Source organism: Arachis hypogaea, chromosome 3 (genome assembly GCF_003086295.3).
Source record: "Arachis hypogaea cultivar Tifrunner chromosome 3, arahy.Tifrunner.gnm2.J5K5, whole genome shotgun sequence".
In the NCBI taxonomy this organism is placed as follows: domain Eukaryota; kingdom Viridiplantae; phylum Streptophyta; class Magnoliopsida; order Fabales; family Fabaceae; genus Arachis; species Arachis hypogaea.
Window position 1 is genome coordinate 8,787,191 of NC_092038.1, and position 27,946 is coordinate 8,815,136.

Here is a 27,946-nt window from a genome sequence, read left to right on the forward strand (position 1 = left end):
AATTATTATGTAACTAGATAAAATTTAAATTTTTAATATTTATTTAAACAAAAAATTAAATTAATTATTGGACTTAAATTGATTTAAAATAATCATATAATGTTGAATATAATCTATTATAACGAATAAAATTATATGAAGAATCATCATCATCATTCTTCCATTGAATAAAATATTGCTATTATTATCTAAAAAAACAAATGAAGCCAAATAACTAATTAGATAGGATTGCTTTGAGTTCTTTTCTTAGTATCTTGCCGATTGAAGATTTTGGAATTACGTCAATGAAAATTACTCTATGTAGCTTCTTGTAAAACACTACCTGTACACAAATTAAATTAAATTAAAAAATGTCATGCGTTGTCTTATTAATTAATTATCTTCTTATAAAATACAATTAATTAAATTAATTAAGTATAAATCATATATATTATATAATTTACCTGTTTAGCTATAAAGTCCTTTATAGCATCTTCAGTAATAGGATCATTTGATGACCTCACCACAAAAGCAACTGGAACTTCACCCGCTACATCATCTTTTTGCCTATATATGCATGTGTGTGCAACAAATTAAACCATTTAATTACTTATTATTACTCAATAATAATTACTATTATTAACTAATAGATAGCTTAATTAATTTCAAAGAGATATATGTATTACGGGACAACAGCTGCGTCTTCAATGGAAGGGTGGCTCATGAGAATTCCTTCAAGTTCTGCCGGAGCCACCTAATATTGTATATGATAAAATTAAAGTAATAAGCATAATTATCATGATATTAATTATTAATTATTTTTTTAAGATAAAAAAATAATTTAAAAATTACATTAGTTCTCAAAATCAAACCGCCAATTAATTTAATCACATTATATTATATTTTGGAAATTAAATCAACATGGATTGTATTATATTTGTTTTGAAAATAAAAGAATAACTTAAGTATCTTACATATTTACGGTGAAAATCCAGTAATAAAAATGTGTAAGAGTCAAATTAAATTAAGAATATATACATATATACCTGGAAGCCTTTAAATTTGATGAGTTCCTTGAGTCTATCAACAATGAAAATCTCATCATCATCATCTACATAACCAATATCACCGGTATGAAGCCAACCCTCTTCATCAATAGCTTCTGCTGTGGCCCTCTCATCATTCAAGTATCCTACACAATATATTACATTAATAATAATTTTATGATAAAGTATCATACATTAACAAAAAATGAAATTAAGAACATATTAAAAAGATAATATATATAAAACATGCTTTATGAAAAAGTTTCTCTAACAACAAAATCCAAATATTGTTGTTTGGTGTTTTTTTCTATCTATTGTAAATTAGGTAAAAGTATAATTAAAAATGTACCATACATATTTATATCTTAAACCTTAAAAACATTTTTATATGAATAACTACAAATATAAGTGGTAAGTAACATCAAATACAAAATCAACTAAGAGGGCACTTAAAGCCTCTCAATGACTAATTTTATGATATATATACAATGTAATATTTACAACAATAATACATGTTGAAAATTCATATGTAATTGTCTTTTACGTAAAATAGATAGTTAATTGAAAAATATTAGATGATAATTTAGTCAAATATATCAAATTATTTAATAATTATCAACTATTAATTTTACAGGATAACTATATACGTAAATTAATTTCTACAGTAATATATATACCTTTCATAATCTGTTGACCTCAAATGCAAATCTCACCCGAAGTATTATAAGGGAGAGAAGAGCCAGTCAAAAGATCAATGATCTTCAACTCCACATTTCTAATAACAGTGTCGCATGACCTTAACTTGGTTGTCATTGGATTCTTTGCAAAACTTAGTGACATTGATATTACGGGTCCTGATTCTGTCATTCCTAAAGCCTGTAAAGATATATTTATAATTTAGAAAAAGAGTCGCATCTTATTTTATCATAATAAATTATGAGATGATTATTTTATATAAAAATAATGGTTAAAAATTTTTTGATCGATAATTTAACACATTTAATTAAATTACTTAATATTATGGTGTCTATATTATAATGGCTGTTTAAATATTGTTAAAATTAAAATGATATTTCTTTTTATATTTTAATAATGTATTTTTCTTAGCAATAGTTATAAAAAATAGTTGTTTATTGATAAAAAAAATTCAAAAACATTTTTTTAAAGAGAAAAAGACGTCAAAAATATCTTTTTTAAATATATTTTTAATAATTAAAATCTAACATATATAATCGATTAAATTATATTATTTTTGTTAAAATTATATCAGACAAATCAATTTAACCAAAAAAATAATAAATTAAATTTTGAATCAGTTTAAATTAATATTTTTTATAAAAAATAGGGTAAAAAACGTAAACAAGCCAAGGAGAGAACAATTTGACACAAATAAGCCAAAGCAAAATCTGATTCATCAATCAACCAAAGCACATTTTTATGTAGTTCGAACCATACTTTCCACGCAATTCGAACCAAATAGATTCGAATTACACATTGTAACCCATAATCACATAATTCGAACCAATTTGGTTCGAACTCTTACTTCATAATTCAAACCTATTAGGTTCGAATTACACTCCTCAAGTAATTCGAACCAGCTTGGTTCGAATTACACATACCATATTTCGTACTAGGCTGGTTCGAATTAGTGAGGACCAGACCTGTATATATATGGTGTGAACGTGAGTTGCTATCATTAGAGGGGGTAAGATGGCTAGTGAGGAGAGTTTCGTAGTGTTGGTTCACCACAGAGGATCCATTAAGAGGAAAACTCGTTCCGGTGTGAAGTTCACTGATAAGGATCCTCTCTGTATTATCGTCAGGCCTACGACGAGGTATGAGGACCTTGTTAGCTCTGTACTGCTGAAACTTGGTCTAGAAGGTGTGAAACGGGTTAAGAAGTTTTTTTATCGAATTCCAATCACGGTGCTCCAGGAAACCGTAAAGTACGATTGTTTCATGATCGGGAGTGATGAGGACTTGCAGGCCATGTTTCATTGCAGTTTCCAGAGGTGAGGACTGGGCGAACCGGATTGAGTATTCGTTGTGGACACAGCATTGTGATGAGGGGCGTAGATTCGGACACATGACGACAAATATATCTGAGTGTGTGAACTCGATCCTCAAGGGTGTCAGAAACCTTCCTGTGTGCTCGCTAGTGAAGGCAACATGCGGAAGGTTGGCTGAATTATTTGTTCGCAAGAGGAGAGAGGCTGAGGCGCAGATGGGAACCGGACAACAATTTAGTCAGCACTTGGTGAAGTGTATAGAGGCCAACTTGAAAACGGCTAGGTGCTTCACGGTTACTGTTTACGACAGGGATAACTCCGAGTTCACCGTCGCAGAGACAAATCTGACTGGTTCTTTCTCACTGGGTAGCTACAGAGTCTCGCTTGCATCTCACACATGTGACTGCGGATACTTCCAGACACTTCATTTCCCGTGTCGCCACGCACTGGCAAGCTGTGCCTACTCACGGCTTACATGGGAGCCTTACGTCCACCAGGTGTATCGTCTTAGTTCGGTCTTCAGTGTGTATTGGATGGGTTTCACACCTCCCATTCCGGAGAGTTTCTGGCCACCATATGACGGGCCGACTGTCATCCCTGACCCCAATAAGAGGCGTGCGAGAGAGGGTCGTTCGAGGTCCACTCGGATATGGACCAATATCGACGAGGCAGATCCGAACCGGCCAAAGAGATGTGGGCTTTGTCGGCAGCCCGGCCACACACGTCGGAGTTGCCCACAACTCGGAGGAGCAGAGCACATACGGGGACATGATTAGGTGTATTGGTGGCTTTGGTACTTTTTTTATTTCAATTTCGCGTTTAGATTCCACTATTATCGGTTTTCTTACTTGTAGTTGGTGACTGATAGAATTTGTTAACGTTAATGCGATGTACTTTGAATGGGATTTTAGTTAATGAATATGTTCTGTCTCCGCAGTTTTAAACGAAATGTATGTCTAATGCACACCGGAATAAATAACTGTATGAGTTTTATTAAGACATGATGCGGAAACTATGTTCGTAACTTAAATTGCTGTGTGGAACGAATTCTGAGTAATTCGAACCATGTTAGTTTGAATTACTTGGTGACTATTTCTTCAGGGACGGAGGAAGATGCAATGGCAGGTCTGGAGCTAGAACCGGCTACCATGCCTAAAGTGGTGGTATTCCGGTTCGAACCCCCCGATCTGGAGACCGCGTCAACCAACTTTGCCAACAATTCTGGTGTCCTCACCTCTGGAAACTGTTGGCGACAATGTAACATGACCTGCAAGTCCTCATCACTCCCGATCGTGAAACAATCGTACTTTACAGTTTCATGGAGCACCGTGATTGGAATTCGATAAAAAAAACTTCTTAACCCGTTTCACACCTTCTAGACCAAGTTTCAGCAGTACAGAGCTAACAAGGTCCTCATACCTCGTCGTAGGCATGACGATAATACAGAGAGGATCCTTATCAGTGAACTTCACATTGGAACGAGTTTTCCTCTTAATGGATCCTCTGTGGTGAACCAACACTACGAAACTTTCCTCACTAGCCATCTTACCCCCCTCTAATGATAGCAACTCACGTTCACACCATATATATACAGGTCTGGTCCTCACTAATTCGAACCAGCCTAGTACGAAATATAGTCTGTGTAATTCGAACCAAACTGGTTCGAATTACTTGAGGAGTGTAATTCGAACCTAATTGGTTCGAATTATGAAGTTAGAGTTCAAACCAAATTGGTTTGAATTACGTGGAAAGTGAGTTCGAACCATATTGGTTCGAACTACATAAAAATGTGCTTTGGTTGATTGATAAATCAAATTTTACTTTGACTTATTTGTGTAAAATTGTTCTCTCTTTAGCTTATTTACGTTTTTTACCCTAAAAAATAATTATAATATACTTATTATAAAAAATAACTAAAACACTCCTCTATCTATCTATCTATATCTATATATATATTAAAAACTCTAAATTCTATCCTACAGAAAAAAAGACTAAAATTTAAAATTTTAAAAAATTAATATATAATATAAATATTTTAATTATTTTTTAAAATAAAAATATTATAACTATTTTTTATAAAAAATATTATTAATTTAAATTAATTTAAAATTTAATCCACTATTTTTTAATTAAATTAATTTATTTAACTTAATTTTAACATAAATAATATAATTTAATCAATTATGTATATTAAATTTTAACTATTAAAAAATATCCTAAAAAAAAGGTTTTAACCGTCTTTATACATAGTTCCCCAAAAATATATCAGCACAATATGAGTGTGATATTATTTGTGTACCTGTCGAAGGATTGCTTGAGGCAATCTACTATGAAAAGCCTCCTCAATATCCTCTGCAAGTGGGGCACCTCCGGACATCACCATCCGCATGGACCTAAGGTCATACTCCTCCACCGCGGGGTTCTTTGAAAGTGCCGCCACCAACGCCGGTACTGCCATCAAAACCGAAACCCTGTGCTTTTCTGTAAGTATAATACCCACACTATATTGGCCCTAGGATCACTCACTCATATAAATGACACTATCATATTTTTCATCTCTCAAACTCACTAACACTCATAAAACAAGGGAGAGAATTTTCACATTTCAAAATATACACATTTCATTATAGAACACACAAAATACATAAGGCATATATGCCTTTATATAGGCAATGCTTCCTACTAAAATAATAATTTATGAATTACAACTCAATTTTGTAATGACTACTATTTTATGAGTTGGCTTCATGAATCATCTTTCAACTTGTATTCATGTAGTTTCTATAATCTTCTAATTTCAATTCAATTTGATTTTGAATTTCTTCAATGTTGTAGAATATTGTAGATGTACTACTCTCTTGAATGTTCTTCAAAAATCTTCAAGCTTCCAACATCTTCTAGTAAATAGATGATTATTGTTTTCAACTCAAACTTTTCTTCTTCAATTCTTTAACCATGTTTCATGAAGATTCTAGTCCTGCAAGTTGATTTAAAATTTTAATCAACATTGCCTCCCTTAAATCAAACTTGCAGAATTAAGCATCTTCTTCAATTTGTAAAATAACTCGATCTTCAATGGCTTTATAAATATATCAGCAACTTGTTCTTCAGTTGGACAATACTCGATCACTGGTTTTTGTTTATATCCTTTTGCAACTAATCTTGCTTTGAAACGATCAACTTCACCACTGGGTTTGTACTTAGTCTTGTAAACCCACTTTACTCCAATCGGCTTCTTATTTGTTGGTAAATCTGTCAGCTCCCATGTGTCATTCTTTTCAATGGCATGAATCTCCTCATCCATTGCTTTCTTCCAATTGTTGTCTTTAAAGGCTTCTTCAAAGTTCAACGGCTCACAATCTGAAAATAGAGCAAAATTTATGATTTCTTCATCAGACGGATTGTTGTCATTGCCAACTTCATAATCTGCTAATCTAGCAGGTAGTCTCCGCTCTCTTTGAGGTCTTCTAGATGATTCAGGTTGTTCGGTTGCATCTGGTTGTCTTTCTTCTTCATCATCACATGTATTTGAAATTACAATCGGATGTTTTTCTGTCTTTGTGTCCCAGTTCCACATGTCTTTCTCGTCGAACGTCACGTCTCTGCTGATGATTACTTTCTTTGTTTCTGGATTGTACAACTTGTATGCTTTTGAGTCTGTGCTATAGCCAATAAAGATACACTTCTCGCCTTTGTCATCTAACTTCTTCCTTAATTGATCTGGTACGTGGGCATAAGCAATACACCCAAAGACTCTGAAATGATGAATGGAAGGCCGCTTTCCACTCCAAGCTTCCTCTGGAGTTTTATCACGAACACTTTTTGTTGGACACCTGTTTAAAATATGAACTGCTGTTGCGACTGCTTCTGCCCAAAACTCTTTAGGCACTTGTTTTGACTTGAGCATGCATCTGACCATATCCATGATGGTTCTATTCTTTCTTTCAGCAACTCCATTTTGTTGAGGAGTGTATCTAGTTGTTAGTTGGTGTTGAATTCCGTGTTGCTTAAAGTATTCTGAACATGTAAGATATTCTGTTCCTCTGTCTGTTTTGAGAATTTTGATTTTACAGCCACTTTGTTTTTCGACAAACGCCTTGAATGTCTTAAAGACATCACATGCTTCTGATTTCTGCTTCAGAAAGTATACCCATGTATATCTACTAAAATCATCAATAAAAGTGATAAAGTACCTGCTACCACCATTACTTGGAACTTCTACAGAACAGAGATCTGAATGCACAATTTCAAGTAATCTTCTAGCTCTCCATGACTTTCCTGTAGGGAATGGATCTCTGTGCTTCTTTCCCAGTTGACAAATCTCACAAATACAATTGGGAATATGAATCCGTGGTAGGCCAGAAACAAGTCCTTTTCTTGACAGGTAGTTTAGGCCAGAAAAATGAAAGTGCCCAAACTGCATATGCCACAACCAGTTATCATCAAGTATCACAGAACTCATGCAAGAGGGATTAACATGTTGAATTTTTAACGGAAACATTCTGTTTAAGGTCATCTTTGCTTTATCTATGAACCTTCCGTTGTTGTCAAATACAGTACAATATCCATGATAAGTTATCATCTTATATCCCTTCTCAGATAATTGCCCCATACTCAGTAAATTGTAATCAAGTTCAGGAGCATAGAAAACATCAGAAATATAACTCAGAGAACCATCTTTCAATCTAATTGGTATGTGCCCTTTTCCTTCAATAGGGATCTTTGTACTATTACCAAACTTCAATAATAGTTTAACTGAATCATCTAATGAAGAAAATAACTCCTTTCTACCAGACATATGATTACTGCAAGCATTATCCAAGTACCATATATTTTCATCTTTAGCACATGAATTACTTGTAAAAAATAAAGTCTGAGTACCCGGATTGTTATCAGTATTTTGATGCTGATTTTCTGCAACGTGTGCTTGATTATTATTCATCACTTTGAATCTGCAATCTGCTGCTTTGTGTCCATACTTTCCACAATGAAAGCAGTTGAAATTGGTTCTTTCTTGATGAAAATTTCCTCGACCTCTTCCTCGGTTGACAGGCCTGAAATTCATTCCACCTCTTCCTTGATTAGGTGGTGTAAAGTTATTGTAACTTCCTTGGTTGTAATTGCCACGACCTCTACCTCTAAAACTTCCTCTGCCTCTACTTTGAAAATTAAAACCACGACCTCGTCCTTCTTGTGTACGGTTTGATTCTGCAACGTTGTTGAAATTCACTCGGCTTTTCAGGGCTTCCTCAGTTGATTTTTCTGACTTCTCCAGTATTCTACTGATGTGGCTTTCCATGGTTCCTTGCAACTCTGCAATCGTCATAGTATCCATATCGTGGGACTCTAGTATCGTAGTCACCACATGGTCATACTTCATCGGCATGGTGCGAAGAATTTTCTCCACCACTTTGCTATCGGGCATATCTTCTCCATAGACTCTCATCTTATTGACAAGATCTGTAACACGAGTAAAATATTGCTCAACGGTTTCTGAGCTAGACATCTCGTACCTTTCATATTCTCTTCTTAAAGACTGTAGCTTTGCTTTCTGAGCTTTATCTACGCCTTTGTATGACAGCTTCAACGTGTTCCATGCTTCCTTTGCACTTTTGGCATTTGCTATTTTGCCAAACACCGTATAATCTACTCCTTGATGAATTTGAGATAGCGCCAATTGATCTCTCCTTTGTTGGGCAGCATCTGCTCCTTCTTGCAAACCTGGTTCAATGAAATTCCACAGGTTCTGGGCCTTCAAATGGGTGGACATCAAAGTCTCCCAATAACTATAATCGAGTTTCCCATCTAATTTGGGACCGAACCACACAATATTGAAAGTGTTTGCCATACTGACTCTATAAATAAACAATTATGTGAGAACTCTCTCACACCTCACAAACTCTCAAACAACAGGCGCTGGATTAACCAGCTTTGATACCAAATGTAAGTATAATACCCACACTATATTGGCCCTAGGATCACTCACTCATATAAATAACACTATCATATTTTTCATCTCTCAAACTCACTAACACTCATAAAACAAGGGAGAGAATTTTCACATTTCAAAACATACACATTTCATTATAGAACACACAAAATACATAAGGCATATATGCCTTTATATAGGCAATGCTTCCTACTAAAATAATAATTTATGAATTACAACTCAATTTTGTAATGACTACTATTTTATGAGTTGGCTTCATGAATCATCTTTCAACTTGTATTCATGTAGTTTCTATAATCTTCTAATTTCAATTCAATTTGATTTTGAATTTCTTCAATGTTGTAGAATATTGTAGATGTACTACTCTCTTGAATGTTCTTCAAAAATCTTCAAGCTTCCAACATCTTCTAGTAAATAGATGATTATTGTTTTCAGCTCAAACTTTTCTTCTTCAATTCTTTAACCATGTTTCATGAAGATTCTAGTCCTGCAAGTTGATTTAAAATTTTAATCAACATTTTCCACAAGCTCCAACATCACCCTCATCTCAAACTTCTCCATAAGCAACACCCTACACCCTACTCTCGTAGAGCACAACATCACCGAGTGTAGTGCGTAAATGTGAAACAATGGTAGAACGCAAAGCACTACATCCTCTTCCTTCAGGTGCAAGTTAGGGTTCTCTCCCTCAACTTGTTGAGCCACGTTTGTTATCAGACTTCTGTGTGTCAGAACCACACCCTTCGGCAGCCCCGTCGTGCCGGAGGAAAATGGGAGTGCCACCATGTCGTCAGGGTCGATATCCACCTCCGGCAGCTTCCCTTCCATGCTGGAAACCACCGAGTAACTCATGCAGTTCTCTGGTGGATTGTCTACAGTTATCACCTACGTGTACAAATACGAGTATAAATACGGAATACGGTACACTATAAGTAAAAAGACAATTTTAAATGAAAAAATATCAATGTTTGACACAAAAATGTATATGGTATGTGCTTACTATAAATGTGTTTTCTTCTTCTTGTTTGAGCTTGTGCACGTGCATGGAACGTGTAATGACGATTTTGGCCTTGGAGGCTTTGAGCTGCTTTGTGATTTCAACGGAGGTGTAAGAAGGGTTGGCAGTGGTGGAAACTGCACCAAGCATAGATGCAGCCCAAAAGGAGAACACGAATTCTGGAGAGTTTGGGAGTAGGATCATGATGACGTCACCTTTGCGGATTCCAAGGTTGAAGAGGCCCACTGCAAAGCTTCTAGAAGCGCGGTGGATATCACCATAGGTGTAAGTCTTGCCATCACCAGTGATGAGACATGGGCGGTGGAAGACTTGGGGGAGCTTTTGAAAGGAATAAGTGTGGAGAGGAATAGTATTGATGATGGGTATGTCTGGTAATTTTGATTTAAAGATGTGGGTAGTTTGGTAAGTTTGGTTGAAGTTGGTTTTTTGTGCATCAATGGAATAAGTTGTTTCTGATGATGGTGGCATGGCAACAGGGTTAATCTGATTTCGTTTGTACGAGCAAATATCTTTGTTGAATGAATCACACACACTTTAATTAAAATGGTAAAGTAATTGAGGAGTAATATGTTGATACGAAGAATCAATGAAGGAGAAAAATTAATCGTGTTGTAATATATAAGCATCGTAGAGGGGGAGGGGTTTTTGGTAATTTGGTTTGTTAGGTGATGGTAGCATACGAAATTACGAAGGGATTCAAGCATGTGGCTGGACTGGTAGATTAACGGTCTTCATATTATAAAAATCAAAACCAAAGTGCCACTTAATTTGGTTGGAATTGAAAGAGGCTCTTATTAATTAACTTCACCTAGTTTTGTATTATAATTTATAAGAATGCATATAAGCATACTAATAAGTTGCCAATAGAATTTGAAGGAAGCATGCATAGCCAAGTCATAAAGAAAATCAAGTCCACACTAGCACACAGACAGGTAAGTAATGTGGGTTATTGTCCACTGTTTTAATTCACCATTGAGTAGTTGAAACAATTCAAAGTGTGAAAAAAAGAATGAAGACATTGATGTGACAAAAAGAATGTATATGTAGCTATGGGAACTGGAAGGAACCACCAATTTGGTTGGAACCTTGAGGTGGATTAATAGCGACCCAAAGGAGTGAAATTGTGATAGCAATAAGACCAGACCACACAAAAACAATGGTAGGTGTTCTCCCTCTTCTTCCCATCAACCCTTTTGCAAACGGGTATAAATGAGTCAACACCCAAAAGCTGAAGAAAACTCCACCTAGCAACTTGCTCCATTGAGGTATCGCACTGTAAATAGTCCTGCTTACACCAACCGCTATTGCTATCAAGTTCACCATCATTATGGTGATTGGTGGCAACATCAGTGATGTCCATTTTACAATGTATAGATCGGCAAACTCGTCGTCTAGGTCGTCGCCACCGGACTTGGAGGTTAATGTGAATGAGATCTCTATTCCTGCTATCACTTTTAGCAGGCCTTGTAGAACCGCCGCCAGGTGGGCGCTTGTTCCGCCGATTAGCCAAAACTGTTCGTTTCGCCACCATTCTTCTAGCTCAATGCCGGACCACTTGATCTCCAGAATTGCAAGCATGCATAAAGTAACCGTGATTGTTAAGAGATAAACAAGGAACGTGACGCTGAGGGACTGAACGATGAACTGGCCGGAGAAGAGGGAGAGTGCCGGAAGAAAGCAGTAGACAATAAGGAATATGGAAGTGAAGGGATAGATTCCGACGTTAAGGTATGCAATTCGCTGAAGAAGCTTCATTCTTGAGCTTGCAAGAATGGCGTTGTTTCTTGAGAAGAATATTTCAACTGAACCAGTAGCCCACCGGAGAACCTGATGGAGTCTATCGGTGAGGTTGATCGGAGCAGTTCCCCGGAATGCGTCGCGTTTTGTCACACAGTAAACCGATTTCCATCCTCTGTTGTGCATCCTATAGCCGGTGACAACATCCTCAGTCACTGATCCGTAGATCCATCCTACACGGTGTCCCCATTCAGTCTTCTCCTCATACCAACAGGAGATAACACTGATGGCCTCGGCCACGGTCGATGCGTCGAGATGCTCCCGGGCGACGGTGAGAGCACCCGGGGGACGGCCATTCTTGACTGCAGGGTGGTCAGCAAGTGGCCTGCCTTGGAACTCTGCCACTGGAATTGAATCAATGAGGAAAGTTGAGTTTCCAAATTTCTTCGGGGACAAGGAAAGGTTCATTTCTTCATCATAATCAGAATCACCCATTCTCAGTGCTCTGTTCTCTTCAGGGGTGCTCTTCTTTCGCCTCCGGCCGAGGCAGCAACTACAGCAGCCTGAAGCCGAGTTATGTTCTTTGGAGCGAGGTGGATCGAAACCATAGAGGGCTACCCTTCTGAATAGACAACCGGTTCCTACATAAACTGGCCCTTGAAGTCCATCAAGGGCTCTCATGTTGACATCAAAGAATACAGTATTGTGATTGGCATATCTATCTGAGGGGTCAATCCCCTCGAACCGTTGTGGGAACTGGACATAGCAAAGGCGGTCGCCTCCTCGATCCATCATGAAGCACATACCTTCCCTCATTGCCTTTGAGTTATAGACATAGTGATCACAGTCAAGGTTGAGTATGAAAGGTCCATTGGACATGATTGCCGAGGCTCGAACCAAGGCGTTCATGGCTCCAGCTTTCTTGTTGTGATCATAGCCCGGACGTTTCTCTCTGGAAACGTAAACAAGAAGGGGAAGACGGATATCCACATCGGTCATGTCAATGAGATTTGAATCGTCACTGGTTCCTAGAAGAGGTTCATCACTTGGAGGTTTCAACATCATCTGCATAATTACATTCATCAGGCATGGATTACTAGTTATCACTCATTAATTATCATCATTAGATATAGTTTTAGTTAATGTTTAATTAGACCCTATAGTCTAAAAATTTGTAATCAAGTCCTATAGTACCTGAATTATACCAGCATGGTCACCCCTGGAGTGTTCAGGTGCAGAATTCAACCAAGTTCCTGGCCAGTGAGTTCCATCAGCCATCCATGTTGCTTTTGGAATCTTTACAGGCTCCACAGGTTCATCTTCCCTGTTCTGTCTCTGAAGTTTCATGGCCTTGATTTCTTCCCTTGCATGAAATGCATCGGACCGGCGACGAATTGAGTCAGGCAGGCCATTGATCCTAACTTTGAACTCATCATACTCGCGCTTCACACGCCTACGGTCCTTCACGAAATCCGGCCTGACTTTGTTCTTGTAAGGGTCTCTCTTCAAGTTGAAATATGATTCAGGATTTCTCGGCTCAATGTCGTGTTTCCGGCAGAAAGGAACCCATACATTAGCAAAGCTAGCAGCTTCAGCCATTGCCTCAAAAGTTAGAAGAGCTCCACCATCGTCGGAAACATAGCAAGAAAGCTTCTCAACAGGGTAATCAGTAGCAAGAATAGACAAGATGGTGTTTGCAGTTACAAGAGGTGGTTCTTTTTCAGGATCTGCAGTAGAGACAAAAATATCTATGCCTGGAAGATCAGATTTTCCAGTAGGATTGTCAGGAGTTGGTGTTTCAAATTTTTCCTTAAGAACATTAAGATCGGTGGAACGATTCACTGGACATAGCTTTGGCAACTGATCAAGAAGCCAAGAGAATGCAAACCATATCTCACAAACCACAGACATTCCCCATAGCCAGATTGCCTCTTTATTTGGGTGTGTCACCCTCCACATCAGGAATAGTACTAACACAGCCAATCTTACAAAAATGATGAGACTGCAACATTCCATGCAGCAGATGGCAATTTGTTAGATGACATAGGAAAAAAAAATTAAAACATAAAAGTTCATTTATGTTTGTTAACAAATAAAATGATAGAATTGAATTTGTACCGATATGGACTCAGAATAGCAGCAGGTATCTTGAGTTTCCTTGTAAGTGGTCTCCAAGGTCTGTTCATCAACTCAGAAGGATCAGCAACACTATTGTCATCTCCATTTCCATTTCCGAAATTCCCTTCCTTTGGCCATATAGCATTGCCATAGCCATAGGTACCTGTTGTTTCAAAGAGCCACCTATTGTGATCAAAATCACCAGTTTGGCTTCTCATCAGAGCTGACTTTGTTGACTTCATCAATGACAATCTCCTCTCCATCTTAGACACCCGGTTCGGCGGTGGAAGTGGAAGAGGCCTTCCATTATCCACTGCCACTTCATCTAGTTCTGTGTTCTTGTATGGTTCCTTGCACCCTGGACACATACCACCACCTATTTTCACTGCATCTATGTAGCAGTCTCTACATATCTTGAAATCACACTCACATGGAAGAATATCAACACCACGTTCATCCCTCATCACCTATGTGGCACAAAGACAAATACTAGTATTGAATATTTGATGAAGATATCTGCATGTGGGTAAAATTGTAACTATTTTTTGTATTATAGCTCATTACCTTAGCATCACAACCAGGTATTGCACATGAAGATCCTTTTGCACCAGCCATCTGTGGATGGTTTGCTTCGGATTCTATCACCTTTTCCATAAGATGTGCTTGGGTCACACTGTTGAATCCGCCTGTGAAGAGTGAATTCGACACATATTGTTCCTCAACTTTCTGCGAGATTGATGGATCCATAGGTTGGTTATCTGGGGTTGGTGGCAAATGCACTGTGTAATTCATGAAGTCATTGTTTCCTAGCTCACTGTCAAGATCATCTCTAGAGTAACTGATGTAACGACCCGACGAAGTTCTTCGGCCGAATGTTATGGTTGGAGGTAAAGGAGGCTTCTGGTTTTCAGGTGCATCAGAAGTTGCAGATAGAGATGATCTGCTACCCTTAAATTGTTTTGACGCCATTTTTGAAGACAGATTGAACCTAATGTCCCAGTTCAGAAATTTAGCAAAAATCAGATCTTTCTTTATCAGCATTGTATCTAAATTCCACTCAATAGAAACACAGATTATAGTGAAATTATACATTGTAAATAAGATGCATTATTTAAGTGTCAATCATTCCAAGCTTTTTTGAAATTATGTGAAAAATTCTACTGTATTCTAGTAATCAAAATTTAAGTGGTGATTCCTCTACATCATTCTGTTAAAGCAAAGAAAAAGCAATGAAAATAGAGCAATATAATAAAATCTAACCTTAAAACAAAAGATTCACATGCAACTGAATCTAATGCACACAAATGCAGGCATAGTTTATGAGCATTTTGTTCTCTAAACCTCAAGTATAAGATCCCAACTCTTTCTCTTCCAAGTTCTCAGCAAGCCAACAAACTCAGAGGACTATTTTATGAAGAAAGAGTGGAAAAACAAAAGCAGAAAGAGAGCACAAAATCAATAATTCAATAAGATTTCCACTATAATTAAAAAAAGAAAAAAAGAAAATCTTTCCCCATTCCCATTATCATTAATAATATTAATATCACCACTTTCTCGCCTCCAGTCACGACAATCAATCAGGTACTCTTTACACTTGCAAGAAATAAATATATAAAAAGTAAAACCCAGTGAAGAAAGTTTGTTACTTGAAGTAGGAAAAAGAAGGAAGAGCCAATGAAGTGATGAAGCAGAAGCAGAAGCATTACCTGTTTGTTGAAGGAACAAGAAACTGAGATGTGTGGTGTGTGATGTTATAAGAGAAGAGAGTGTGTTGGAAAGCTTGAAAGAGTGTTAGATTATATGGTCTCCAACTGTCACATTATTATTCAGAATCAGAGATACCAACAAGTACTTAGTCCTCAACTAAACTACAAGAACTACCCTCCCATCATGATCATATCACAATCGTATGCATATATATGCTAATATATCTTCTCTTGATAATAAACGTGTATATATGTATAGGCTAAAAATAATGATTGAATAAATATATAATTATGAATATTATGAGTATGAAATTATAAATGTTATATTAGTCTTTCTAACATTATCGATATGCTAAATATATCTTCTCTCTTAATAAATGCCATATCTTGTATTCTAATTTTATTTGATTTGAGAGAGGTGGGGTTGAAGCCTTGAAGGTTGATGATGGAATTGGAAGGCCATTGCCTGCACCTTATCCTCAATTCTATTTTAATAAATTTGTATATTCTTAATAAAAACTCTAGTTATTTATTTATTTATTTATTATCTTTTTCAGTTGTGGATAAAAGAATGGAATCTGAGAGGGATTGTGATTCCACATATAAAGTATGTGAAGACATTTTGACATTGAACAAGTAATATAAATATAGGGGATTTGACAATGTAAGATGATTATGATATTTTATTCATGGTTAATGAATGAGACAATAAGAAGAGTTTTTATAGTATATGATTATGAAAATTGTTGGTGACACGTTAAAGTGTTGCCGGCTGTGACGAAGCTGGAACATCTCAACATGCCTACCACCGTCTCGTCTATAAACCATTCTTCATAATTCAACTCTCTTCTTTTTTAATTCAACCTTTAAACAATATCCTCACCCTCCCATAACATAATTATAGAATAAGCGACGTGCCCAGTAACTCCTAGTAACATCATAATACAATATTATATAGCCTTCTCTTCTTATGGGATCCAATCTTTTCTTTTCTAATTAGTAATTACTACACTATCTTCTATCGTTATTATTTTGTGATTTGTCTCTAAGAAGCAATTTGTGTACATGCTTTCAAATGAAGGATATTTGAAATTGAAGATAACCGACGCCACAGAAAGAAAGTTTCTCTCTTTATTGCTGTTTTAGAAGTAGAATGGGGATCCATTTAACGGAAAACTTGAATACTTTAAACTGATCTATCAGTGTAAGGAATATGCTGTGTATATTATTCTGATGGTTCCTTATGTCCGTTGCTCCATCATATGGCATGAATATTTTTTATTTTATCAATTCAGAACCAATCTCGCCGATTTTGATGTCTTAATTTGATGTTGTTACCACCACTTCCTTTTTCCATCAAGACAGTTTAGTTGTCAGCGCACCAATTTGAGGAACAATAAGGCTGCGTTTGTTTATTGTCTTTCACATACATGGACACAGACACAAATACACAAAGAGACATATACACAAAGATACACAAATTTTTTTATTGTGTTTGGTAATATTGGACAAGACACACAATATAAACTAAATATCAATTTTACCCTTATATATCACCAATGGAATAAGGACAAAAATAAATTACTAAGGATAAAAGAGTAAATATTTGTGTCTCATCAATGTGTCTCCGTGTCTCATCTTTTTTGAAGGACACCAAATACATGTATTTTATGTATGTTTGTGTGTCACCGTGTCCTTCAAAAATCTGTGTCTTAACAAACAAACGATAGACGTGTACCACCGTGTCTATGTATTAGTGTCTGTGTCTCATCAAACAAACGCAGCATAAAAGACGTAAATCATGGGACAATAGTCAATAGAAAAGCTAAGCTCCCAATCATACCATTTTCTTCCCCTTCAGTTCTTTTTTATTTTTTAATCATATTTTTCCAATCAATTTAAATTTACCACTAATGTTTCCACCACGATGAACTTGGTTGATGATGAGCAATTACAATCTTTATAAGCTGTTTTAGTTCAAACCAAAGCTGGCCGTAATACATCTTGTTTCAGTGTTTCAGTAAATTAAAAATTCTTCTTTTGCAGTAAAAGTTGTAAGTACAATAAAATAGCCTAAAAATTGTAGCAAAAAATCACGGAAAAAATTAAACAAAAGCTTAGGTGTTACATATGTAAGGAGAAAAAAAATGAATCAGGAGACAATTGAAATGGTATTAGTGACGTTGCCAGGTCTGCATTCACAAGTGCAAACATTTCTAGACCCTTGAACTACACGTTGTGATCTTCGGGAATGAAGCTTGATGTTCACCACCTTCCCAGCCATCTGTAGCATCATCATAAACAGAACAATGCTATAGTTAAAGGAGAACAATGCCATTCAGTTCCTAAAAAAAGCAGTCTAGGAATACTCAGGGTCAAGCATATCGGAAAATGACAAAACAGAAAGTAACAAACCATTCTCCAAACCAAGTCTTCAGGACCCAATGGTTGAGCTGGACTAGAATACAGGAAATGCCTTGAGTACTGGAAAACAAAATAAAAGCAATTAATGCCAAATAGGAAAGCAAGACAATGAACTAAATATCAATTTTAGAAAAATAACAAGTATGCAGGGTGATTAGTAGAAAGTTCTTGCAAGGTTTCAGCAGCAAAAGACTGGACATAACCCAGAACACAAACCTTGGAAAGATTTTGTTGCATTTCTTTTATACGAGCAGCACTAATGCCTTTCAAAAAGTTTAGAAGCCAACCTGGCTTCACAGCATCAACGGAAGAGACAAACAAGGCTATCTGCATGTGTGGCAAAAATGTCAACCTCTTAGCACTTTCCACCAAAAATAAAAATAAAACATAAAGCTACAATTCAGTTAAGCTGGCATACAAGAATGCAGCCAGATCCACAAGAAATCACAGTGGCAATTGCCTGCATGGCAAGACATATACTTCTCTATGGAACAACTTTATGGTGTATTTGAAAAGCACTAGGTGAACCTAAAGCAGCTTCCATTAGGTGTGCTTAGAGGTTTTGGTAAAATGAAGGAGCAAAATCCTGAGACAACGTGCTTTCTGTGCTACTCTTTAGTGCCCTTGGCTGCAACAGAATGCTTGCACCTTTAAGTGCCTCCCTGCACTAAAATCTCTTGGGGATTGGATTATGATTTTAGTTTCTGTTCAGTGTTATGCCGATGGGTATAACACAGGGCATCTGTTATCTTTGACACAATGGGAGCAAAACCCAACTGAAATTTTAGGGTTCCTTTCCTCACCCTCGGTGTATCTTTTATTCTATTCAGTACTCCATTTCAAGGAGTGATACACAAAACTAGTGAATAAACCTAACCTAATCACACCTTGATTACCGCCTAAATCGGTCTTTTTAACATAAACCACAGGAAGAAATAAGAAAAATGACCAGGGTTCAAGGCAATATTCCCATCTGGATATTTCTTTCCTCAACAATAATCTCTTGATGTAAGTAGGCAATATTAATTATCTGGTATGGAAGTATAATGTTAAAAGCTCTCAGGAAACCATATGCTCCAGTAAACACCCTATGCAACAGATTTATAAATGGATCACAAAGCATCCAGTTAAAAAGTTACAACAATAATGCTATCTAAGCTGTAAGATTGGCCTACAACTTTCATAATAATTTTATTGCAAATTTAACACTTCAAATTACTTCAAAAAATGCACACAGACACACACCTTCCTGTAATCAAGTATTCCTTCAAAAGGAAGCTCCAGCTCATCACTCACTATAACTGGAATGCATCCACTAACAATAGCATCAAATAATCTAGCAGAGGATGGAGTGTCACCAGCTGGGCTTAAGCAAAATAGAGACCTGATAATATGGAAGGCAAGCAGATAATTACAACAAATCAAATATCGCGGTTGCATATATTCAAGTGCTGAACTTAGATTACTTGCGCATGCCATTTTGAGCTGCTTCTTTTCCTCCTTCTCCAGCTGTTCCCTCCTGTATAACCACATCATCAGCTCCACTTAATTCAGCTCCAAGTTTAGAGCGAATCTTTCCTCCCTGAAATGGGAAAGGCACAAAGTAGCTAAACCTCAAAATGTTTAAATGACACATATGACTAAGATTGAAAGAAAGTGATAAGGGAACTCTGCCCCCCACAAACTATAAAAAGACATACAACAAACAAACAAACCCTAAGCAATACGAGGCCTTCATTTATATCATAGAAATAGAATTAACCAGTTCAATGAAATATCCAATATTACATAATAAAAATTATGCAAATAAAATATATATTCTTTGGTGTTGACAATAATTACAACTCTAACAGAACAAAGGTATATCTATAGACTTCAACTGGCATCATTTACATATAGTGTATTAGTACTTCCACTTTGAAGTTTTGACCTGTTAGTCAATCAAAATCAGCAATTGCAAAACATTCTTACCGCATTTCTTTTGAGACGGCCACGAAAGAAAAGTAGTGTGCTTCTCTTTGGATTCGTTTCCGACAGACATCTGGCATCACACAATTCAACATTGGGAACATAAGGAAGGATCAGGTCCTTCTCGAGATAAACCTGTCCTGGCTTGTACCTGCAAAATGTAAAAATGATCACTGGATGCCATACTCAGCAACTAATAATATACTATCATTATATTCACAAAATCGCAGGCATGCAACTCAGAATACAAACCAGTTCCCAGTGGAATCCATATCTGGCAACAGCCATATGGCATTCTTCACGTATCTGCGAACAGACTTAAAAGACCAAGGATGATGAATAGGAAGTATGTGATCTCTTCCACCGGAGCGCTTCCATGCAGGTTGATCAGTCATCCACTTCAAAGCTTCCTACAACCACAGCGGCAAGAGTAAATTAGACACAAGAGGCACTTTCTAAATGGTTCAGATTACACCATATTACAATGCTTTATGTTGATATCATAGACGAAGCTTAAATACTATTATTAATATCGAATTATTGACATAACTGTTAACAAAAAAGAGACAGGAAGAGCACTCACACCCTATAAAGCGCCTTGCATTGCTGTTTCTCCATGAGGAAGAAGCTTATAGTTGTGAAGAACGGTACGTAGAACAAATCAGCCTCCTCTTGTCGGTGGACCCTAACAACGCTTCTCAACAGCCTCTCCGACGGAGGAGCAATCAGATCCGCCCAAAGCCAGTAATCAATAGAATGCTGCATTCACGAGTAGAAACTTCCACACATCACAAAAGGCAAAAACGGAGAACATTAAGAAGCAATAACGGCGTTGTTGAATTCGAGATTACCTCACCTGTTCGATGAGACGGTGAACGGGGCTGCCATTGGAGGTGAGATTGGAGGTGTCTTTGTATGTATTCTGGAAGAGCCAGAGAAGATCGTAGGTGAACTTTTTCGGCATGTCGTAGACGTAAACCCTAAGTGGAAGTCCGACCGGGTAGTAGGGATCGGAGTAGAGGCGATCCGCTTCGGAGCGGGAAACGGCGTCGTCGAGGGGGGTGACGTCAGCATCGGGGCTAGCGGTGTCGTCTTTAGTGGAAGGGGATTTGTTGGCGAGGAAGTGGTCGAGGGAGGCGACGAAAGATGTTTCGGCGGTGGTGGCGGTGGTGAGGGAGTGGCGGGAGGTGGGAGGAAGGCGGGTGCCTTGTTGGAAGGAGGAGAGGAAGAAAAGGAGAGAGAAGACGAGGAGAGAGAGTGCGAAGAGAAGGATTCTTGATTTGGATCTCGGCATCATCTGCCTTCCTGCCATTTTCACATGTTCTGCTATGCCCCAAGAACAAGAAGAAGATAGTCAGGTGAGTCCAGCTGCAGAGTTATTTAACCAAGTGAGATTTAAATCAGTTTTTTTTTTTTTTTGATATTTTATAATTCTACGACTAAAAGAGTGAGCTTGGTCGATAAAACTATTTATTTATTATGGCCGAATCTAATTTTTGTTGAATAATTGAGCACATAATTAGAATGGTTAGTGCTAAAAAATTACATTGATTTGTCCATTACTCATAGTAGAAAAGAAAAAAAAAATGGTTCAATTAAAAATAACTTGCCAATTAGAAAAGGATGAAGCCTTCAACCACATTTAATAGTGTTTGGTGCGGAAGGATCCAAGCCTATGAATGAAAAGAATGCAGAATTACAGGATACACAGAAGGATTGAATATGGAAATTGAATTCAATTGAAGAGATATACATAGCTAGGATTGAAGGGATATATACCAATGGTAACTGGAAAACAGAACAGCTAAGCTATCTGACTTCACCAAAGCTAGTTTATATAACTAACTAACCTAACCTAACACTAGTGGCAAGAGCAAGTTGAGTCCTCAAACAATGAACTGATGATTTATATTTTAGAATTAGTAGTCCGAAACAGATGGGTAAATGCAACAATTCCAATTAAACTCTCCATAAAGATGATAATTTGGTTTAGAAATTTAATCAACATCTATGGCACAAACGAATTGTTTCAGAATTGGACAAAGACCAGCTTGATTTTTCACACTGAAATTCTTAGTTTAACGTCAAAACTACCTTGACCTTCTGAAGCATTGCCTCTCCTAAGAAATTTGGAAGAGATAGAGGTTGGTGAGCTCAAAGCGAAAAATTAGAGCTTGTTGAGATTTTGGATCAATATATATACAGTTAATATTAATTCTTCATGCGTTTCATGTACTTGATCATATTGGACAAGCACAAGTATTGTTATTTCGAGTTGCAATTGTACTAAAATTTGGTTTGTTAAAGTTTTTGAAGAGGTGTTTATGTTTTTTAAAAGTAAACACCTCATTTTGTATTTAGTAAATAAAAAAAACTCATATATTTGTGTTTGCAGTTTTTTAAAGTTAGAATATTTTTAAAAGTATCTAAAAGAAACATTTTAAAATTATCTTGTACTTTTCAAAATTAAAAAGTCTAATAAAACATCATACATTAATTTAATTCTTACATTAATATTTATTATAATATTTTTAAATTTTAAAAATTATTTTATCAAATATACTTATTGTTATTTATGCTTATTAAAACTTAAAAATAATTTTTAATTTAATTTACCAAACTACAATTTTTAAAAAATAAAAGTTTTACTAAACCAAACCTAAACAATAATGCAAGTTATATGGGGAAGCCAAATGCTACCTTCATTGTATCCTTTGCACAAATGCTGGCAGTGCTGATGCATTATTATGGAAACTTCCTTCCTTTCCAATTTGTTGCAGAGATCTACAAGTATTAGGACAGTTGTTAAATTGAAATGGGACCTTTATTTTAGTAATTTCAGCATATAATTTTCTTATACAAGATTGTGAATTTATTTAAAGTAATAACATGTCTAGAAAAGTTTTAATTTCCTTGACTAAAGTACCTCTGTTTAATAGTAGGGTTAGTATTTGTGACCTTTTGATTATTGAAATAATTCTTTGTACTTGTCATGCTTGATAAATATCTCAAGATATTCTATGATAAGGTTTCAATCTAGTAAATTTTGATTGTAGTATAGATTAATGACAGTACCGTGAGTAGTTTTTATTCAAAAATTCAACAGGTATCCTCATGGAAGAAACAAGGTTCTCTAGAGTCACAGATGGGAAACACGTTGAGTTTGATGACAACTGATTTTCAGGGCATTGTTTTGAAAGGGCCAAAGAACTCTGGCTGCATGTGTATGCTCCATATAAATCCCAGGTATGACTTCATGATTATGCATTTTTCTTCTTAGTTATGTTCAACCTGTGAAGCACTCATATCAGCACTAACACATACTGACAATGGACACGAACACAAACATGCAGACGCACTAAAGTTTTAAAATGATAGGACAACTATGTATATGACTATATGCCATAATTATAACAAATCAACGACTTTCTATCGGAAGAACAAAGTTCAAATCTATGATCTAGAAAATTATGGTAGCAATCAGTAACTAATAAATAACCACGGTTATGTGTTGTTTGTTGCAAGCATATATAAAAATAATTGGAAGAGATGTATTGAAGATGTGGAAGAAAATAATGAAGAGAAAGACTAATTCTCATTGAGTAATACAATTTTAAGTGTGGGATATATATACAATTATACATTTGAGCTAAAAACAACTAAAATCAAGTTCGGTTGATTTATTTAAGTAAGTGTAGGTAATTCGAATTCTATTACAAATAATTGGTTAACGATAAATTTTTAAATAGAGCTTTCATCCATTACATATTAGTGGCGGTTTATCTTCAATTCGGTTCGATTTTTGGTTCTGCCATAAAAAAAACCCTTGAACTAAACCAAATCAAACGGGTAAATAACCCTAAATCACAAAAATACCCTTACGTATTATTATCTCTAGCGTCTCCATCCAAACTGTCTAGCCCTCCTCCACTCCTCCAGTCTTCGCCGCCGAGCCCCAGTGGCTCCAGTGCCCTCACTCCTTTCCATTTTTCGCTGCGTTATCGAGCCAGCAGGTAGCAGCGTCTTCTTCCCCTGTGCCGTCGCGTCGAGCCCCTGTGTTGTCGTCCCCTGCGCCGTCGTCGCGTCGAGCCCCGTCCAGCCGTCGTCGTCCAGCGCGTCTCCCTCTATGGCAGCCACCGCGTCTTCCTCCACTCCCCACTGCACTCTGCCACTCTCTGTCTGCATCATCAAGAATGGAGCCTGTTCTTGAGTTAATTCTGGTCTGTTCCTAATTATTTCAGTTCTTGATTTTTGTTATGATTTTTAATTTGTTCTTGATTCTTGGTTGGCATATTTTCTGCAGTTCTCTAGTATTCTCTTGGTTGCTATTCTTGATTCTTGATTTTTGTTATGCTTTTTTACTGCTTCTATTTTTTCCTGTTCTGTACTTGAGTTGATTCTGTTCTTGATTTTTCACTGCATCTATTTTTCATTGCTCGTTTCTGTTCTTGATTTTTGTTCTTGTATTTTGTCTGCATCTATTTTTCACTGCCAGTTTCTGTTCTGGTCTTGATTCTTGATTTTTGTTGATTTTGAATTTGTTCTCTAACTTTTGTGGTTGCGGTTTTTTAATTATTTGATTTTAGTTCGTTGTTTGGTGTTCTCATTTCAATTTTGGTTTAGTGTTCTCTTTTCTTATTTTATTTTATTTTGATATTTCAGTTTGATATTAAAAACATTGAACCAAATGGAATCGAATATTTATGTACAATTGGATTGGATGACTTTTCCTCTAAAAACTGAACCAAACCGCATCGCTAACAACCCTTATTGAGTAACTCTGAATGGGGCGGCAGGCGGCAGAGACATGGTGGATTGGTGGCAAAGAAACCGTGCATCAAAAAAACTGGGAGACATTCTCATTGTGGCCTCCATCACCAAAGCCCTCTCCAAATCAGGAGGAACTCGCAACCTCTCTCCCTCTCTCAAACTCACACATTCCATCATCCTCAACGTCCTGTCCAACCCCTCCCTCCACCCTTCCAACAAGCTTCATTTCTTCTTCTGGTCTCGTTCCCATTCTTCCTCCCTTCCGCCCTCCGTCGCTGCCTACTCTGCCCTCTTCTGCACTCTCTCCCACCCCGCCCACCTCCACCATGTTCCGGCCCTCCTCCACTCCCTCAAACAAGACTCCCTCCTTCTCGATTCCCACTCCTTCAAGCTTCTCCTCGATGCGTCCATCCTCTCTTCTAACTTCGATTTGGCTCTACAACTCTTGGATTACATGCAAGATCTTGGCAGCAACCTGCAACCTCACATCTATAGCTCTGTCCTCGTTGCTCTCGTTAGGAAGAACCAAGTCCCACTGGCTTTGTCCATCTTTTTCAAGCTTCTTGATTCTACTGCTGATGGTTTTGATTCCAATACAGCCAATGAGTTGTTGGTTTCTCTTAGGAAAGCAAGCATGAAGGTGGAGTTCAAACAAGTTTTTGATAGGCTTAGAGAGAAGAAAGGTTTTTATTTTGATACTTGGGGCTACAACATTTGCATCTATGCATTTGGTTGTTGGGGTGATCTTGGTGCTTCTTTGATCCTCTTCAAGGAGATGAAGCTGAAGGAGAAAGAGGAGTTGCTGGATTATGGTTCCCGCGGCCACACTTATTCTTCTGTTGGACCTGATTTGTGCACTTATAACAGTCTCATTAGTGTGCTTTGTAAGGTTGGCAGAGTCAATGATGCACTTAAAGTGTTTCAAGAGCTTAAAGAAGGATCTGGCCATGAACCTGATAAGTTCACTTATAGGATCCTTGTGCAAGGTTGTTCCAAGACTTACAGAGTACATGATGCCATCGTGATTTTCAATGAGATGCAGAAAAATGGATTTCGCCCCGATCCTGTTATTTATAATTCTATGCTTGATGGACTCTTCAAGGCCAGGAAGGTTACAGAAGCCTGCCAACTGTTTGAGAAAATGGTTGAAGAAGGCACGAAGGCATCTTGCTGGACATATAACATTCTGGTTGATGGCTTGCTTAAAAATGGGAGACCTGAAGCCGCGTATACTCTCTTCTGCGACCTCAAGAAGAAAGGCCAGTTCGTCGATGGGGTTACTTACAGCATCATTGTGCTGCAATTTTGTCGAGAAGGTCAACTTGAGGAGGCACTACAATTGGTGGAGGAGATGGAAAGCAGAGGTTTTGTTGTTGATCTCACTACGATAACATCGCTCTTGATTAGCATTCATAGACATGGTCGCTGGGATTGGACGGACAGGCTTATGAGGCATGTGAGGGAGAGTGATCTGGTGCTTAGTGTTCTCAAGTGGAAAGCTGGAATGGAGGCTTCTTTGAAGAACCCAAAGAGCAAGAGAAAGGATTATTCGCCAATGTTCCCTTCCAAAGGAGACTTTAGTGACGTCTTGAGCTTCATAACTAATGCTCAGGACGTCACCCTTGATTCACAGCACGGTTCAGATTTTCAAGACAAGGAGAGTTCCGGTAACAAATTTGATGAGTGGTCATCATCCCCACACTTGGATAAATTGGCCGAGTCCGCGCTTAGCACTTCCCAGCTATTTACTCCTTCTCATGCTCAAAGAGTTCAAGAAAAGGGGCTAGATTCTTTTGATATTGATATGGTGAATACTTTCTTGTCTATATTCTTGGACAAGGGAAAGTTGAGCTTGGCTTGCAAGTTATTTGAAATTTTCACTGATGCAGGTGTGGATCCTGTGTGTTACACTTTTAATTCTATGATGAGCTCCTTTGTCAAAAGGGGTTATTTCACTGAAGCTTTGGCTATCCTGAACCAAATGGGAGAAAATCTTTGCCCAACTGATATAGCAACATACAATATGATAATTCAAAGTTTAGGAAGGATGGGAAGAGCAGATCTGGCCAGTGCTGTTCTTGATAGGCTGCTGAAGCAAGGTGGCTATCTCGATGTAGATATGTATAACACAATTATCAATGTTCTGGGAAAGGCAGGCCGAATTGATGGGGCGAACAACTTCTTCGAGCAAATGAAGAGCAGTGGGATAAATCCTGATGTTGTCACATATAATACATTAATTGAAATTCACAGCAAGGCAGGACGGTTGAAGGATGCGTATAAGTTCTTGAAAATGATGTTGGATGCTGGGTGTCCTCCTAACCATGTAATGGACACGACATTGGATTATCTGGGAAAGGAAATAAAATAAACTGAGATACCAGAAGGCATCAATTGAGTTCAAGAGATGATGCTTCTTGAATGTAGTTCTCGTTTTTGGTGTTTTCACCTCTTCTTTGATCACAGGCAGTATGCTTTGTTGTTATGAAATCACAGCAATAATAATTGAAGCTTAAAGACAAGAATTCAGGTCTCAGAACGGCTCACTTTGATTCTAGTACGTGAGGCCACTATTTAGTCATTTGGCAGAGTTAAGAAGAAATTCACGTCCTATTGTTCACCATCAAAAAATGGTTATCCATAACTTGTCTATTTCAAGCATAATACAATATTGGGGTGAGACTAGTATCCAATTCAATATGTAGGCCTGGATCCGTAATATCTTTCCCAGTGGCCAATGTGAAAGATCCCTAAAAAGTGTTTGATAATCCCCATCTGCCAAATCCATGATGCAGTGAGGATCTGTGCTAGCAAGGAGGCACAGGTTTCTTTTTCCCTCTGCAAGTGATTAGATTGAAACTCAATACTATGTTTAGAGTACTCATTATCGTATGTCGTACAAATTAAAAGCAAACTTCTTAATTACCATTATCTGGATCCTTGTAATTATTATATCATTCTTTGGTTTTTGTAACTGAATATGCGAAACTGCCATTGATATAGTTACTGCTGTCTTTAGGATATAAATATATATAATATATTGCAAGTGACCATATAATTTGGAGAAGGAACTTTCCTTAGCTGCGTATGTTATGTTTGCCTTTTGAAAATTTTATCAATACATATTGGCTTATCCATTGAAGCCCTTTAATCTCCATGCAAATTTCTTAGCAAGTTTTGATCCGAGACTTATATAGTTATATTAATATAATGAAGAATGT

At 37.1% G+C, this 27,946-nt stretch overlaps 2 protein-coding genes and 2 pseudogenes across 4 annotated transcripts; 1 reads left to right on the forward strand and 3 right to left on the reverse strand.

The window, feature by feature from the left end:
• Window positions 1-207: 207 nt before the first annotated feature.
• On the reverse strand, window positions 208-10,594 carry LOC112789305 (4-coumarate--CoA ligase 2-like; annotated as a pseudogene).
• Window positions 10,595-10,936: 342 nt separating this feature from the next.
• LOC112789304 (cellulose synthase-like protein D2) lies at window positions 10,937-15,674 on the reverse strand. Of its 3 annotated transcripts, none has more exons than XM_025831150.3 (5): window positions 15,564-15,674; window positions 14,422-14,845; window positions 13,858-14,324; window positions 12,934-13,741; window positions 10,937-12,804 (listed from the first exon to the last, which is right to left on the reverse strand). In XM_025831150.3, the coding sequence occupies exons 2-5, from the start codon at window positions 14,824-14,826 to the stop codon at window positions 11,050-11,052; spliced, it is 3,435 nt and encodes a 1,144-aa protein (XP_025686935.1). In that variant the 5' UTR covers window positions 14,827-14,845; window positions 15,564-15,674; the 3' UTR covers window positions 10,937-11,049. The 3 variants fall into 3 exon arrangements, with proteins under 3 accessions (XP_025686935.1, XP_072088428.1, XP_072088427.1); XM_072232327.1 differs by having other exon boundaries at window positions 15,504-15,580; XM_072232326.1 differs by lacking the exon at window positions 15,564-15,674 and having other exon boundaries at window positions 14,422-15,002.
• A 1,830-nt stretch (window positions 15,675-17,504) lies between these two features.
• On the reverse strand, window positions 17,505-21,385 carry LOC112789308 (probable arabinosyltransferase ARAD1). The gene is made up of 9 exons (XM_025831152.3): window positions 20,812-21,385; window positions 20,541-20,714; window positions 20,208-20,365; window positions 19,959-20,106; window positions 19,454-19,569; window positions 19,233-19,371; window positions 18,204-18,314; window positions 17,979-18,047; window positions 17,505-17,847 (listed from the first exon to the last, which is right to left on the reverse strand). The coding sequence occupies exons 1-9, from the start codon at window positions 21,265-21,267 to the stop codon at window positions 17,716-17,718; spliced, it is 1,503 nt and encodes a 500-aa protein (XP_025686937.1). The 5' UTR covers window positions 21,268-21,385; the 3' UTR covers window positions 17,505-17,715.
• Window positions 21,386-23,835: 2,450 nt separating this feature from the next.
• Window positions 23,836-27,250, forward strand: LOC112789309 (pentatricopeptide repeat-containing protein At4g01570-like; annotated as a pseudogene).
• Window positions 27,251-27,946: the final 696 nt, after the last annotated feature.

Coding starts and splice junctions, on each gene's coding strand:
- LOC112789308 (XM_025831152.3), bottom strand. CDS start 21,267: ATGGCAGGAAGGCAGATGATGCCGAGATCCAAATCAAGAATCCTTCTC. Junction 20,366..20,540: donor AATGCAAGGCGCTTTATAGG/GTGTGAGTGCTC, acceptor CTGTGGTTGTAG/GAAGCTTTGAAGTGGATGAC. Junction 19,570..19,958: donor GCCGTCTCAAAAGAAATGCG/GTAAGAATGTTT, acceptor TTCCCATTTCAG/GGAGGAAAGATTCGCTCTAA.
- LOC112789304 (XM_072232326.1), bottom strand. CDS start 14,949: ATGTATAATTTCACTATAATCTGTGTTTCTATTGAGTGGAATTTAGAT. Junction 13,742..13,857: donor GCTATTCTGAGTCCATATCG/GTACAAATTCAA, acceptor GGAATGTTGCAG/TCTCATCATTTTTGTAAGAT. Junction 12,805..12,933: donor ACCATGCTGGTATAATTCAG/GTACTATAGGAC, acceptor GTAATTATGCAG/ATGATGTTGAAACCTCCAAG.